Source organism: Scyliorhinus canicula, chromosome 17 (genome assembly GCF_902713615.1).
Source record: "Scyliorhinus canicula chromosome 17, sScyCan1.1, whole genome shotgun sequence".
NCBI classification, from domain to species: Eukaryota; Metazoa; Chordata; class Chondrichthyes; order Carcharhiniformes; family Scyliorhinidae; genus Scyliorhinus; species Scyliorhinus canicula.
The window spans coordinates 105,195,045-105,211,216 of record NC_052162.1 but is presented as its reverse complement, the minus strand read 5'-3'; the positions used below and the strand labels follow the sequence as shown (position 1 = coordinate 105,211,216).

Genomic DNA, 16,172 nt, shown 5'->3' with positions numbered 1-16,172 from the left:
ATTTCCTCTCAATCCTCCACTTTGTATCATGTCCAGGGATGAGGAAATACAGTTTTATAGAGACCGGATGTTTCTCTTTAGAGCAAAGAAGGTTAAATGGAGATTTGATAGGGCAGCACGGTGGTGCAGTGGTAGCACTGCAGTCTGACGGCGCCGAGATCCCAGGTTCGATCCCGGCTCTGGGTCACCGCCCATGTGGAGTTTGCGCATTCTCCCCGTGTTTGCGTGGGTTTCATCCCCACAACCCAAAGATGTGCAAGGTAGGTGGATTGAATACGCTAACTTGCCCTTTAATTGGAAAAATGAATTGGGTACTCTAAAAAAATTTTTTTTAATGGAGATTTGATGGAGCAGTTCATTATTATGGGTTGGGGGCTCTGAGAATTGGTGGTTGGATAAAGGAGATAGGGAGAAACTGTTTCTACTGATGAGGATCAGTAAGCAGAGGATCGGGATTGAAGATAATTAAAGAAAGACAGATTAGCATTTATATGGCACCATTCCCAACCAGTGGAAGTCTCAATGAAATCATTGTTATAATGGCTGACATCTGCTCCTACGTTTTAGTATCATAGAGGTCTACAGAACAGAAAAGACCCTTCGGCCCATCACAACTGTGCCAGTTAAAAACAACCACCTAAGTATTCCAGTCCCATTTTCCAGCAGTTGGCCCATAGCCTTGTATCGCAAGTGCGTGTCTAAATACTTCTTAAATGTAATGAGGGTCTCTTCCTCCACCATTCTTTCAGGCAGTGAGTTCCAAACACCCACCACCCTCTGGGTGAAAGGTTGTATTCACATCCCCTCTAAACCTCCTGCCCCTTTCCTTAAATCTATGCCCCCTGATCATTGATCCCTCCACCAAGGGGAAAGTTTCTTCCTATCTACTCTATCTATGCCCCTCATCTCAATCATGTCCCCCCCTCAGTCTCCTCTGCTCCAAGGAGAACCACCCCAGCCTATCTAATATCTCTCCATTGCTAAAACTCTCTAGCTCAGGCAACATCCTGGTAAATCTACTCTGCACCCTTTCCAGTGCAATCACAACCCTCCTGTAATGTGAATTCCAGAACTGCACATAATACTCTAGCTGTGGCCTAACCAACATTTTATACAGTTCCAGCATAACCTCCCTGTTTTTATACTCTATGCCTCAGCTAATAAAGGCAAGAATACAATATGCGCTCTTAACCATTGTATCCACCTGCCTTGCTACCTTAAGAGACCAGTGTTCATGCACACTAAAGTCCCTCTGATCCTCGGTGCTTCCCAGAGGCCTGCTGTTTATCATTTATTCCCTTGTCTTGTTTGCCCTGCCTCGGTGCATCACCCCTAATTTATCTGGATTGAATTCCATTTATCACTCATCAGCCTATCTATAGCCTGCTGTAATCTAGTTTGTGAAATTGAGCTGAATGAATCTGGTAATTTGTGGGGTCAGCACCAGAAAACAGTGACCATGAAAACTGCTGGATTATTGTAAAAACCCAAATAGTTTAACAATGTCCAAAGAGGTGCAATTTAGGTCCATTCGCCATGCTAAATTGTCCATCAATGTCCAAAGATTTGCAGGTTAGGTGGGGTTATGGGGAAACAGTGGGGGAGTGGGTCAAAGTAACGTTCTCTTTCAGAGGCTTGGTGCGGACCCGATGGGCCAATGGCCTCCTTGTGCACTGTGGGGATTCTATGGTTCTATGTCCTTCAGGTAAGGGTAGTTGCCACCCTGTCTGGATCTACACAAAACTTTTAACCTCTCTCGGAGGAATAAGGGTGTTTGGGGAGTGGCAGCGCTTGAAAGAGAAGGATCTACAACTCAATCAGAACATTGATAGAATCTCTGAGACCCTCAACTCCACCCGCTAGAAAGACCAGGATAAGTGAACAGCATCAGGTCCAAGTTCCCCTCCAAGTCACAAATGTCCTGGTATCGATGAGCTGAATGACTTTGGTGTGCTGTGGGGCCAGCATGAGGAAAGAAATGACCATGCAAACTACCAAATTGTTCAAACGGTCACAAAACCAGAGAATTCTGGAAACACTCAACAGTCCGGCCACGTCGGTAGAGAGTGAAATCAGAGTTAGCATTTCGTGTCCGTTTGACTGGTCATCAGAATGGAAGAGGAAAAATGCATTGCATATCAAATAGAGCTAGGAGAGATTGAAACACGATGTAGCAATGTTAAGAACAAGATATATAACAAGTCTTGCCCCTTAGTATGTCCAAAGGTGGAGTTACAGGATTAGGGCAGGAGAGTGGGCCTAGGGTACTGTTTTGGAGTGTCGGTGCAGACTCAATGGACTGAATGACCTCCTGCACTATAGGTATTCTATGGTTCGATGGGGAGACAGATGGCCTGGTGGGGGAGGGGTTTTGATTTGGATATACTTCTGTCATTGTTCTACCTCATCAAGGTAGAACAATGATATACATATATCCCTGAAAAGGTTGAAGAGCATTGCCCATAATAGATATGGCGGCCAGGCATGCATCATCGGTACCATGTCCACTGGAAACATGGTGGCCATGAACTCAGATCTGGAACTGGGGGGGGAAAAAACTGTGGACAAAATCTGTATCAACACGGGAGCAGAGAGTTCTTTTTTGGGTTTTCAGTTCACACATGTTTACAAGGCCTCTCCGCCCACCTGTTCCATCGCTTCCTCTGTCTCTTAATCCCAGCCAGGTCCCACCCCTCATCCACTCAGATCGGTTTGAGGACCAGCCTTTCCTGCTCGGTCCTCCAGCCCTGCCCCCTCTCTTCCTATTGGTCCGATGCTACCATTAATTAGCAGGGCATTGTGACGTTTCAAATGCTGATAGTAACCACAGACTCAGCCTGACTTGCTGGTTACTGGCAGCATTTCCAGTTTGGGAGTTTGAGCACGGGACATCAATTCCAGATCATCCTCGGCCTGTTTGGATTGTTTTCCAGAGGCGTGGCTTGATGCAAGGTCCTGCTGCTCTTCTGGCTGTCTGCTGCCTATTCTAGAGGGTGCTTGTCACCTTATCTGCCTTTGTGGAGATGGAAGGAACGAGGGAAGGAAGAAACGATGGGCCACTGACCCACAAGCAAGGCGATCCGCAGTGAGTCCCATTTCAAAGTGGAACATGTTGGAAACACTCAGCAGGTGTAAATTGTTCGCTACTGCCTCCCTTGTTCTCGTGATTTGGACTTTGGACTGAGAGATATCAGGTGAGCTGCTGCCAGTGCTGATGGATTGCTGTTTTGTGATACCTTCTGGACTACTAGTGCCTTTCTGCACTAGTGCCTCTGAACTGTACCAGTATATTGTTGCCGTTGTTTTGTATTGTTATTTGTTTGTATTATTGGAGGTCATGTGTCTCTGCTCATGTTGATTATTTAGAGGTTTTGCCTCTGATGGCCTGGCGTTTGTGCCTTGCTACCTGTGCTGGTGCGAGGGTGGAGGTGGTCTCTTCATGCTCCATATCAGTAAGACCTTGTCCGGTGGACGGTGCTGCTCTTTTTCACACAAGCACGCTCTTAGGCATGCACGTGCAGGCATTCACCCACTTTTTTTTTCATCCATGCATGCTCTTGTCAACTTGCATGCACTACTTTTCACGCACATAGAACATAGAACATAGAACAGTACAGCACAGAACAGGCCCTTCGGCCCTCGATGTTGTGCCGAGCAATGATCACCCTACTTAAACCCACGTAACCCGTATACCCGTAACCCAACAATCCCCCATTAACCTTACACTACGGGCAATTTAGCATGGCCAATCCACCTAACCCGCACATCTTTGGACTGTGGGAGGAAACTGGAACACCCGGAGGAAACCCACGCACAAACGGGGAGGACGTGTAGACTCCACACAGACAGTGACCCAGCCGGGAATCGAACCTGGGACCACTGGAGCTGTGAAGCATTGATGCTAACCACCATGCTACCGTGAGGCATCTTGGGCACCTTTCCGCTGATATGGGTTTGCTGTTTCAGCCGGGCAGGGGAAGAGTATGCTGGCATGCTTGCTGGTGGTTTCCTTTTCTTATTGTTTGTTCTGTAATTGGCTATGTCCGATGTGCAGGTTTGGGTGGATTGCTTATGCTAAATTGTCCCAGTTTCCAAAAAAAAGGTTAGGTGGGGTTACTGGTTTACAGGGATGGGGTGTAGACGTGGGCTTAGGTAGGGTGCTCTTTCCAAAGTTCTGTGCAGACTTGATTGGCCAAATGGCTTCCTTCTGCACTGTAAATTCTATGAAATCCAATTGACGGAACTGTTATTAAACTAAAATATACTTGGCCTGACTTGCTGATGATTGGCAGCATTTTATGTTTGGGAATTAGAGCTGAAGATGGATGGTCAGTTCTCCTCTGTCTGGGTGTGGGGGATTCACTCATTTCCCGAATGCACTGATGATCACCTTTACTTTACATGAGAACGACCCCGTTTCAATCCCACCTGGAAACTTGGGCCTGGATTCTTCGCCAGTAGGATTCTCTGTTGCGCTGACGGCGCACCTACACCATGGGTTTCCCAACGGCATGGGGTGGCCACAAAGGGAAATTCCATTGACAGGTTATGGGAACGGAGAATCCCGCTGCCGGCGATAGCATACCTACCGCCCAGGAAATGTGGCTGGCAGACCAGAGAAAGCCCGTGGCATTTCAACTTGTTACTGAGGAGGAATTAACAGTGAGTTTAGTTTCATGTTGAACAGGGAGACAGTTATTGTTTCATTCTTTGAAAGCTACTTCTTCACCTTTAGACAGGGAATGATAAGTCAGAGAAAACTGATCGACTGTGACTCCAAAACAAGATATTTCAGATGCTGCAAATCCCACCTCAAAACAGAAAATGCTGGAAACATTGAACAGGTCAACAGCTTCTATAGAGAGGAAAACAAAGAGAATGTTTCTGGTCGATAACTTTTTATTCAAACTGGAAGAATTTAGAAATGTAAGTTTACAAATATCGACTCCAGGAAAAGAGAGGGGAGAGTAGGTAAGTACAAACAGTTTTGTGCTAGGATAGAAGTGATTAAATGAGAAAGGGAATGATGGTGCAAGGCAACATTGGGTGATAATGAGTTAATTTACAGTGCTAAAGGAGGCCATTCGGCCCATCAAGTCTGCACCGGCCCTTACAAAGAGCATCCTACTGAAGCCCACGTATCTACCCTATCCTCGTAACCCCCACTTAACATTTTTTGGACACCAAGTACAATTTAGCATGGCCAATCCACCTAACCCGCACATCTTTGGACGGTGGGGGGAAACCGGAGCACCCAGAGGAAACCCACACAGACACGGGGAGAACATTTAGACTCTGCACAGACAGCGACCGATCCAGGAATCGAACCAGGGACACTCGAGCTGTGAAGCAACTGTGCTAACCACAGGTCCAGAGGTTGGGTGAATGGTAATAACAGAACAGAACCAGCACCTACTGTCTGAAAAAATGGGAGTGGATCTGGAATTGTTGAAATGAACGTTGAGTTTGGAAGGTTGGAAAGTGACAAATCAAAAATGAGGCTTTGTTCCTCAGGTTTTCATTGAACTTCATTGGAACAAAGCAGAAGGCTCAGCACCACGGGATCAGACCATGACTGCTGTGGAAAATTAAAATAGTAAATTATTGCAATGAATGCTATTCTTGCAGTGGGAATGGTGATATTCCAGAAAAGAGTTACCCAATCTGGATTGGTCTTCCACAGTATTGAGCACATCACGTCGTGAGAAATACACAATATTAAATTCAGCATTTTCTGTTTCTATCTCAGATCCGCAGTATTTTGATCTCATTTAAAAAAAACATTTTTTTTAAAAAATTAAATATAGAGTACCCAATTAACTTTTCCAATTAAGGGGCAATTTAGCGTGGCCAATCCACCTAACCTGCACATCTTTGGGCTGTGGGGGCAAAACCCACGCAGACACAGGAAGAATGTGCAAATTCCACACGGACAGTGACCCAGGGCCAGAATCGAACCGGGGACCTCGGCGCCGTGAGGCAGCAGTGCGAACCACAGTGCCACCGTGCTGCCCCTTTAAATAATTTTTTTAATGGATGTGTCTTGGCTGGCTAGCCTGTATTTGTTGCTCATCCCAAATTGCCCTTGAGAAGATGGTGGTGAGCTGCTTTCTTGAACTGCTGCAGTTCAAGTGGTGTAGATATACCTACTGTGCTACTGGGAGTGCCAGTATTTTGACCCAGCGGCAGTGAACCAATGGTAATATATTTCCAACTCAGGATGGTGAGTGACCTGGGAGGGGAACCTCTAGGTGGCAGTGTTCCCATGTATCTGCTGCCCTGTCCTAGAGGGCAGTCGTCATGGGTTTGGAAGATGCTGCTTAAGGAGCCTTGATGAGTTCCGGCCGTGCATCTTGTAGATGACAGTATTCCATCACACTCCTGACTTATGTCTTGCCAGTGGTGGATAGGTTTTGGGAAGTCAGGAGGTGACTCACTCGCCATAGGGCTCCTAATCTCTGACCTCTTGTAGCCACAGTATTTATATGGCTAGTCCAGTTCAGTTTGTGGTCAATGGTAACCCCCAAGATGGCAATATGGGGGGGATTCAGCGATAATGCCATTGAATGGCAAGAAGCAATTGTTTGATTCTCTTATTGGTTGAAGATGCATATTGCTTGGCACTTGTGTGGCGCGAATATCACTTGCCATTTGTCTGCCCAAGTCTGGATATTGTCCAGGTCTTACTGCATTTGCGCATGGACTGCTTCAGTATCTGAGGAGTCACGAATGGCACACATTGTGCAAGTGAATATCCCATATTTGTTTATGTTTATGTCATAAATTATAGATTAAGAGAAATAATAGATGTCCATACCAAGGGACATCTGACAATGCTGCATAAAGAAGATAAAGAAGCTCCAGGAGTTCCTTACACTTGTTGTTGGGAGTTGAATGAGGAGATCGGGAGAGGAAGAGCCCTTCAAATCAACTAACCTGTTTTTCGTGTTTTTTCTCGCAAGTCTCAACACACTGTTTATACCACCAAGCTGATTCATGTGACTTTATTGCATGATCACATACAAGTGGCCTGTGTTTATTAACATGAGCAGAAATAATGAAAATGATTTAGTCCTGGATGTGATGGCTGAAAAATCCAATCACTATCATTTACTTGTGAACCTGCTGGTGTCTCAGCAGGTGGGATGACTGAGTGAATCCCTTCTCACATTGGGAGCAGATGAATGGCCGCTCCCCAGTGTGAGTGCGCTGGTGTGCAGTGAGTTGAGATGATCGTCCAAAGCCAGCCCCACAGTGAGAGCACCTGAATGGTCTCTCGTCTGTATGGACATGTTGATGGGATTTCAGTTCACTGGAACGTTTATAGCTTTTCTCGCAGTCTGGACATTTAAAAGGTCTCTCGTCAGTGTGTACCCGCTGGTGTGACAGCAGGTTGGAAGATTGAGTGAATCCCTGCCCACAATTGGAGCAGATGAATGGTCTCACCCCAGTGTGAACTCGCTGGTGTACAGCGAGGTCAGATGATGTCTTGAACCCAGTCCCACAGTGTGAGCATCTGAACGGTCTCTCGTCAGTGTGAACTCGTTGATGAGACATCAGTTCCCCCGAACTTTTATAACACTTCCCACAGTCTGGGCATTTAAAAGGTCTCTTGTCACTGTGAACTCGCTGGTGTGTCAGCAGGTGGGATGACTGACTAAATCCCTTCCCACACTGGGAGCAGGTGAACGGTCTCTCCCCTGTGTGAACTCGCTGATGTGCAGTGAGATGAGACGATTGCCTGAACCCAGTCCCACACTGCGTGCACCTGAATGGTCTCTCATCAGTGTGAACACGTTGATGGGACATCAGATCCCCGGAACCTTTATAGCACTTCCCACAGTCTGGGCATTTAAAATGTTTCTCGTCGGTGTGAACTCGCTGGTGTCTCAGTAGATGGGATGAATGAGTGAATCCCTTCCCACACACTGAACAGCTGAATGGTCTCTCCCCAGTGTGACTGCGTCGATGAGATTCCAGCCGGGAAGGGTAACTGAATCCCTTCCCACAATCCTCACATTTCCATGGTTTCTCTCCAGTGTGACTGCGTTTATGTTTCAGCAGGTCAAATGATTGGCCGAATCCTTGTCCACATACAGAACACGTGTACGGTTTCTCCTTGTTGTGAACGGTGATTCTTCCTTCCATGTTCAAAATCAAATGATATACAGATTACAATACATTTAGGTGACTCTGCCAGACCCAGACATGATGTTTGGTTTCAATTTTTCCAACTGCAAATCCTTCCTTTCTAATCCCCTGTGAAACAGAAAAAAGGGAGTGAGAGAGAACCTTCAAAGTTAGGTTGTGAAATTGAGCTGAATGAATGTGGTAATTTGTGGGAATGGGAATCGGATAAGTGACCATGGAAACTGCTGGATTGTCAAAAAAACTCGGAAACTTGTCAGGCCCTCTGGGCCGACATGAGAACTGTGGCCTCCGTCACAGGAGAGAGAGATAAAACAAGAGAGATAAAATATAGACAGAGATATACCACAGTAAGAAATCATAGAGACAGGGGTGAAGGAAAAAAATTTCCTAAATTGACAATGCAATCAAATCTTTGGCAGAATCTTTGACGTCCCAACCTCCACCAGAGTAGTAGGTGTAAGTGGACACCATCACCTCCAAGCACCCCTCCGAGTCACATGCTGTCTTGGCCTGTCTGAGTTCAAGAAGAAGCAGATTTTTCCTCTATTTAGATATTGGGATGACTGAAGCCATTGTCTTCGGTCCATGCTACAAACTCCACTTCCTCGACTGACTCCATCCCACTCCTAGACAACTGTCTGAGACTGAAATACACTGTTCACAACTTTGACCCCAAGGTGAGCATCCAACCACACATCCGCATCATCGACAGGACTGCCTGACGTCCATTGATGTCATGTTAAAGGAAGATGCACGAAAGCTGGCTGCCGGCAGGATCTTTGTTTTTGCTCCCTTTTATCTGTTATTTTTTCAGGGGATTTGAATGCCTAAACCCAGTTTGTTGATTTAGAAATCTTTTTCCTATCGCTTCTCGGCCGTTTGGCTAAGATCAAGTGTAGTATCTGCTCTGCCTTTTGGCTCAGATCTGGTATGTCTCTCTTGTGGGGACCATGAATAGGATTCAACTTGAATTTGAATTGGTTTCTGGAGCAGGCAAGGAGCTATATTAGGGGTTTGTCCCTGTCCACACTCTGAGCCCTGGCTTTGTAACTCTGATAAAGTAATTTTTTAAAAAAGAAAGCTTTTTCCTGAGGGAGGCAAGTTGAAAATGTCGACGAAGGAGCCCAATGTGAAGAAAACTTAGGGGGGTAGCCCATCGAAAGAACCTGAAGGAGGGAAAATGGCTGCTGCGCCCATTCAATTGGACACACTGGCTGTGGTGATGGCAGGGGAGCTGGAAAAATTTGGTAAGCAGATAGACAGGCAGTTCGAGCGGCAGGGCAAGGAGATGGGGATAAATAAGTCATTTAAAGCCACTGTTGAGGAGGTTTTGAGCCCGATTTGCGAACAGCTTGTAAAGAACTTGAAATGTGGTGAAAGCGCAAGGTGAGTGAAGGGTATGAAGGAAACCTTGACGCAGCATATGGGGTGGTTTGCCTTGTTGGAAGCAGAGTTGCCTCAGGGGGTGGGGGGAGGCTGTGAAAAGAGCAAGAGTTTTTACCCACTTAAAGGGTTTGGGGGCTGATGTGGTGTTCCTACAAGAAACTCACCTGACCAGACCAGGTGCAGGGCTAGATCAGGTGCAGGACCAGACTGGGTTGCAGAAAGGCTGTGATGTTAGTGAATGTGTGCACCCCGATTTTGGATGATGTCAAGTTTATGAGATAGCTGCTGGCCGCAATAGCAGAGTTAGACACACACCGATTGATTCTAGGGGGCAGGATTTTAATTGCGCGTTGGATTCAAAGTTGGATCGCTCCACACCGAGATCGCTGGGATGGCGAGAGTGTTAGTCGCTTTCATGGAGGAGACAGGTTTGGACCCGTGGCCGGGGGGGGGGGGGGGGGGGGGGGGGTGCTGTTGGAGTACATGGAGTTGTTTTAAAAGGAGAAATTTAGAGTACCCAATTCATTTTTTTTTCCTATTAAGGGGCAATTTAGCTTGGTCAATCCGCCTACCCTGCACATCTTTGGGTTGTGGGGTCGAAACCCACGCAAACACGGGGAGAATGTGCAAACTCCACACAGACAGTGGCTCAGAGCCGGGATCGAACCTGGGACCTCGGCGCCTTGAGGCATCAGGGCTACCCACTGCGCCACCATGCTGCCCGGAGTACATGGAATTGAATGAGAATGGGACTGTCTCACCCTCTTCTCTGTGGGGAGGTGTTAGTGATTGGGGGGTGAGCATCTCGTATAAGGCATACATAGGTAGGGAGGTCAGGAAGGAGCGACAAAAGCTACTGGTTGGAATTCTAGGCATGGACTGGGGGTATGCTACCGACCCACCCAATGCCAGAGTTCTAGGCATGCAGGAAGAAACTGAAAATGCAGTTCAACCTGCTGTCCCACGGGCAGGGCTACATGCCAGCTGTGGTGTTTGAAGGGAGTGGTGTCTGAATTTGGGAAGAAGGCGAGCTGCCTTTTTGCCCATCAGTTACGATGACAGGAGGCTTCTAGGGAGATTGTGCAGGTGAGTGAGCTGGGGGTAGATTGGTCTGCCCCAGAAAAGGTGAATGGGGCATTTCGGACCTTCTACGAGGAGTTCTATAAGTCGGAGCTGCCAGAAGACAAGCAGAGGATTGCAGAATTCTTAGAGTTCTCCCAGGTGGGGGAGGAATTGCGGGAGGAGTTGGCAGTGCTGCTGGGGCTGGGGGAGGTTCGAACAGCTTTAAGAAAGCTGCAGACGGGGAAGGCGCAGGCCAGACAGGTTCCCAGTGAAATTTTATAAAAAGTCCATGAATCAGTTGGCCCCGTTGGTGTTGGAGTGTTTAACAACTCACTGGCGCAGGCTTCTCTCCCCGACACATTGGGCTAGATGTCCATATCCCACCTCGCAGTGTGGGTCGTACCACCCAATTTACATGCTCAATGTAAATGTGAAGCTTTTGGCTCAGGTTTTAGCTTTGAGGTTGGAGTCCTGTCTCCCAAGGTAGTGGGGGAGAATCAAACGGGCTTTATGAAGGGCAGAAAATTGTCCGCTAACATGAGGCAGCTACTGAATGTAGTTCTCACCTACATGGGATTGGGCATGGCTTTGCAAATTGAACTACACCAGCCTGGCGAGTAGGGTCAGGGTGGGCCCACGAAAGTGGGACAGCCTCCCACTGTCGCTGGTGGGCCAGGTTCAATCCATTTAGATGAATATTTTGCCGCATTCTTGTTTTTATTTCAATGTCTCCTGGTTGTTCTACCCAAGTCTTTCTTCGGGACTGGAATGACTCAGCAGATTTCATATGGGCGGGGAAAACTCCTCAGATTCGGAGAGGGGTCTTACAGAGGGATAGGCAGGTGGGGGTGGGGTGCAGAATGTGGTTTGAACAGCAAAATTGGTGGTGGTGGGGGGCGCTGGAGAGGATAAGGGATTTGCTTTTGGAGGGCGGTTTATTAGCTCTGAGAAGTTGAAAGAGAAAGCAGAACTCAGGGTTCGGATACATTCAGCTATATCCAGGTGCGGATTTTGTACGCCGGACATGCCCGGTAGTGCTGCTGTCCACTTTACTGGAGAGGTTTCTCTCCTGCGCGGGGTCAGAAGAAGGCAGCACATACGGAATATATGAACTTGGGGGAGGAGCAGGTCTCAGTAGAAGGGGTGAAGGTCAGGTGGGTGGAGAAGCTGGGACCCATTTTGGAGGAGGAGGTGTGGAGTTAGGCCTTCCTCAGGGTGAATGCTATGTCATACTGTGTGAGGTTGAGGTTGATCTAGCTCCTGGTAGTGTTTAGGGCTCACCTCACCATGGTCAGAATGAGTCGATATTTGGTGGGAGTTGAATATAGATGTGAGCAGTGTTCGCAAGGGCCTGCAAACCACATACACGTGTTCTGGTCCTGTCCCAGATTGGTGAGTTTTTGCTGTCTTTCTTCAGCACCATATCGGCAATCCTAAATGTGGATTTAGAGCCCTGTCCGTTAGCAGCTGTATTTGGGGTGTCAAACCAGCCAGAGTTGAGGATGGGTGCAGGGGTGGATGCCCTGGCATTTACCTTGTTGATTGCTTGGAGACAAATCCTGTTGAGCTGAAGAATAGCAACGTCACCTAGTGCCTCAGAGTGGCTCGATGACAGGATGGAGTTTTTGCACCTCAAAAGGTCAGGTTTGCCATAAGTTGGTCAGCCAAAGGGTTCTACCACAGACAGCGGCCTTTCATATAAGGAATTGGTCACTGTTAGCTGTTAGTGGTTGGAAGGTGGGCAGTTTCGGTTGTATTTCTGCTACTGGGGTTCCTGTTACTGTTTGTAATGTTTGACACGTGTTGGTTCTGTTTTGTAATTTTTGATACAAAACATTTTAAAACTTTTTTCAAAGCAATCTACCCATTTCCACCTCAGTAACACTGCCTGACTCTCCACTCCTAGTCTCAGCTCAACTGCTGCCCTAACTCTCATTCATTCTTGTTACCTCTAACTATCCCAATGCACTGCATGCCATCCTCCCCCATTCAACCTCCCTGTAATCTTGAGGGCATCCAAAATACTGTGTTTACTCGCACCAAGTCTTGTTCACCCATCACCTCTGTACTCAATTACATTCACTTCCTTTTGAGAAGAACCATAATTTTAAAATTCTCATCCTTGATTTTTTTTCCATGTTTGTGACCATCCCTATCTCTGTAATTTCCGCCAGACACACCCTCCCAGATCTCTACACTCATCTAATTCCAGCCTCTTGAACATTCCTGATTTTAATCGCTCCACCATTGATGATCGTTCTTTCATCTGTCTGGGTCACAAGCGTCGGAAATTCCCCCTCAAACATCTCCTCAAACTTTCCTCCTTTAAGAGTCTCCCTAACGCCACCCTTTAATCAAGCTTTTGCTCACCTGCCCTCATATCTCTTTATGTGTTTAAGTGTCAAATGTTACATTTCTGTGAAAATATTTTGAAAGCTTTGTCATGTTAAAGGCATAATATATACAAAGTATAGTCACTGACTCGGACATATATCATTGTTCTGCCTCAACAATATGATTTTGTAACTCAAAGTGCGAAGCAGGTTGATAGACAAGTTCTTCCCATTCTGCTCATGAAAAGATTGAAGAACACGGCCCCTAATAAACATGGCGACCGCGCATGCACCGTCCTGCAAATGCCCTCCACAAATATGGCCACCTCGGCCCTGACAATTTCAAATTGCCAGCTGCAAAAATGGCGGTTATTAACCAGGGCCTTGAATAAAGAAGCAGGCTCCTTTGGTGCAAACGAGGGACCGACAAGTTATTTATCTGAGTTTGCGATTTACACAACATGTTTACGAAGCCTCTCCGACCGGCAGCAGGATTCATCACTCCCTCCGGCCCGCCTATTTCTCCACTTACCAATTGCACAACAAATAAAGTAGCCACTCTCCATCGCCATAACTCAGGTTGCGCATGCTCCAGTCACTGCAGCGTCCCGCCTCTCCATCACTGCAATTGGCTGCATCCTCGCCGCCTAATGGCCGGTAGGCCGCCGTCAATCAGCAGGTCATTGAGGTGTCAGGTGAGTGGTTCCATTAGCGGGACGTGATTCGATTAGGGGGCGGGGTTTCCACAGCCCCATGTGAAACCAGCTTTGACAAAAAGTCATTCAAACTCTCGACGTTTCTCCACAGATGTTGTCGGACCTGCTGAGATTGACCAGTATTCTCTGTTTTTGTGTGAAACAATGAACTTTGTCCAGCTGGGTCTGGATTAGGATTCTGACTGGGTTGTTTTCAATCAGCATTTAATAATCTTTTTATTGTCACAAGTAGACTTACTGCAATGAAGTTCTGTTAAAAGCCCCTAGTAGCCACATTCTGGCGCCTGCTAGGTACACAGAGGGAGAATTCAGAATTCTCAGCTGGTACGGGAATTGAACCCGCATTGCTGGACTTGTTCTGCATCACAGACCAGCTGTCTAGCCCACTGAGTTTCATAGCTGGAGATTAATCTTCATTTCTCCTGAGCAATAGACCACCAAGGAAACTGCTTGTGATTATTTTAACTGTTTTATAAATTGTATCTTTGCCTTTTATTTTCATTTCAGATTTTTCCACCCACCAGAGAAAAGTTTCTCCTACAAAATGGCAGGTTTCCATGCAACACAAGCAACATTTTAAGCCAATGACGACACTGATTGCTGTTCCCTGGAGCATGAAATCGACAGTAAGGTGAAATAAGGTCCCACACCTGCTCATGTGTAACTTAGAATCACTGCAATTCAGAAGGAGGCCATTCGGTCCATCGAGCCTGTACTGATCCTTTAGAAGGGTACCCTATCCTAACCCTTTAATCCAGCAACCCCACCTAACCTAACCTTGTGGACAGTAAGAAGTCTTACAACACCAGGTTAAAGTCCAACAGGTTTGTTTCAAACACTAGCTTTTGGAGCACTGCTCCTTCCTCAGGTGAATGAAGCGGTCTGTTCCAGAAACATATATATAGACAAATTCAGATGCCAGACAAAGCTTAGAATGCGAGCATTTGCAGGTAATTAGATCTTTACAGATCCAGAGATAGGGGTAACCCCAGGTTAAAGAGGTGTGAATTGTCTCAAGCCAGGAAAGTTGGTAGGATTTCACAAGCCCAGGCCAGATGGTGGGGGATGAATGTAATGCAACATGAATCCCAGGTCCCGGTTGAGGCCGCACTCGTGTGCAGAACTTAGCTATAAGTTTCTGCTCAGCGATTCTGCGTTGTCGCGAGTCCTGAAGGCTGCCTTGGAGAATGCTTACCCGGAGATCAGAGGCTGAATGCCCTTGACTGCTGAAGTGTTGACTGCAAGCCTGGGCTTGCGAAATCCTACCAACTGTCCTGGCTTGAGACAATTTACATCAAAGTGCAAACTCCACACGAACTGTCACCCAAGGCCGGAATTGAACCCGGGTTCCGAGAGCTGTGAAGCAGCAGTGCTAACCACTGTGTAACTATGCCTTCCAATTTCCAAAACCCACCAACCTAATCACCGCGGCTCCTGTGAAATTTACAAGACAATTATGACAGATATTCATCACTGAAAGAAACTGGCACACAGCTGCTTCTAAAGTGTAGCAGGTAATGTGTTCGTCTGACATGCGAAAGGTCGTCTGTCAGAAACCAGGCTTAAACATTAAAACTTGCTTATCTCTGAGTCTGAGGGAAAGTTGCCACATTCCCATTTATTGTGAAATATCAAGATAACACATAATCTCACAGTCAAGTGATATTTACACTTCCCCAAGTTTTGAATTATATTCCACAAGTTATAGATCATAGAATTTACAGTGCAGAAGGAGGCCATTCAGCCCATCGAGTCTGCACCAGCTCTTGGAAAGAGCACCCTACTCAAGGTCAACAACTCCACCCTATCCCCATAACCCAGTAACCCCACCCAACACTAAGGGCAATTTATCATGGCCAATCCACCTAACCTGCACATCTTTTGGACTGTGGGAGGAAACCGGAGCACCCGGAGGAAACACACGCACACACGGGGAGGATGTGCAGACTCCGCACAGACAGTGACCCGAATCGAACCTGGGACCCTGAAGCTGTGAAGCGATTGTGCTATCCACAATGCTACCGTGCTGCCCGGTATGGAGAAATATTGGGACAAATATCACTTTATGATTCTAATGTTTAGTCAGTTTTTCTGCCACATGACTATGTTTTTCCGCCTAATTCTATTTCCACAAACCAAGATATGCAATTGCACTAGAAAGGATGCAGAGGAGATTCTCCAGGATGTTGCCTGGGCTAGAGCATTTCAGTTAAGCCGGAGGAAATCCATGCAGACACGGGGAGAAAGTGCAAACTCCACACAGTCTCTTTCAGAGGGGCGGTGCAGACCCGATGGGCCGCATGGCCTCCTTCTGCACTGCAGAGATTCTGTAGTTAAAGAAAAATAGATTTGCATTTACATAGCGGCTTTCCCGACAGCTGACATCACATAGTGCTTTCCACCAATGACTCACTAGTTGAAATTAATGAAGGAAGCACGGCAGCTAATCATGAAAGGGGGCACCTGGATTTGTTTGGCATTTCCTTTGCACCCTCTTTGAACAATACTTACACTTACATTCCTT

At 46.8% G+C, this 16,172-nt stretch overlaps 1 protein-coding gene and 1 pseudogene across 1 annotated transcript; one reads left to right on the top strand and one right to left on the bottom strand.

Moving 5' to 3' along the window:
• Nucleotides 1-6,979: 6,979 nt before the first annotated feature.
• Nucleotides 6,980-7,776, bottom strand: LOC119951451 (zinc finger protein 391-like; the record flags this gene model as incomplete). Its single annotated transcript, XM_038774653.1, has 1 exon — nt 6,980-7,776. A coding segment is annotated over one exon (666 nt), but the record flags the coding sequence as incomplete, so codon positions are not given.
• Nucleotides 7,777-9,014: 1,238 nt separating this feature from the next.
• LOC119952506 lies at nt 9,015-9,220 on the top strand (annotated as a pseudogene).
• Nucleotides 9,221-16,172: the final 6,952 nt, after the last annotated feature.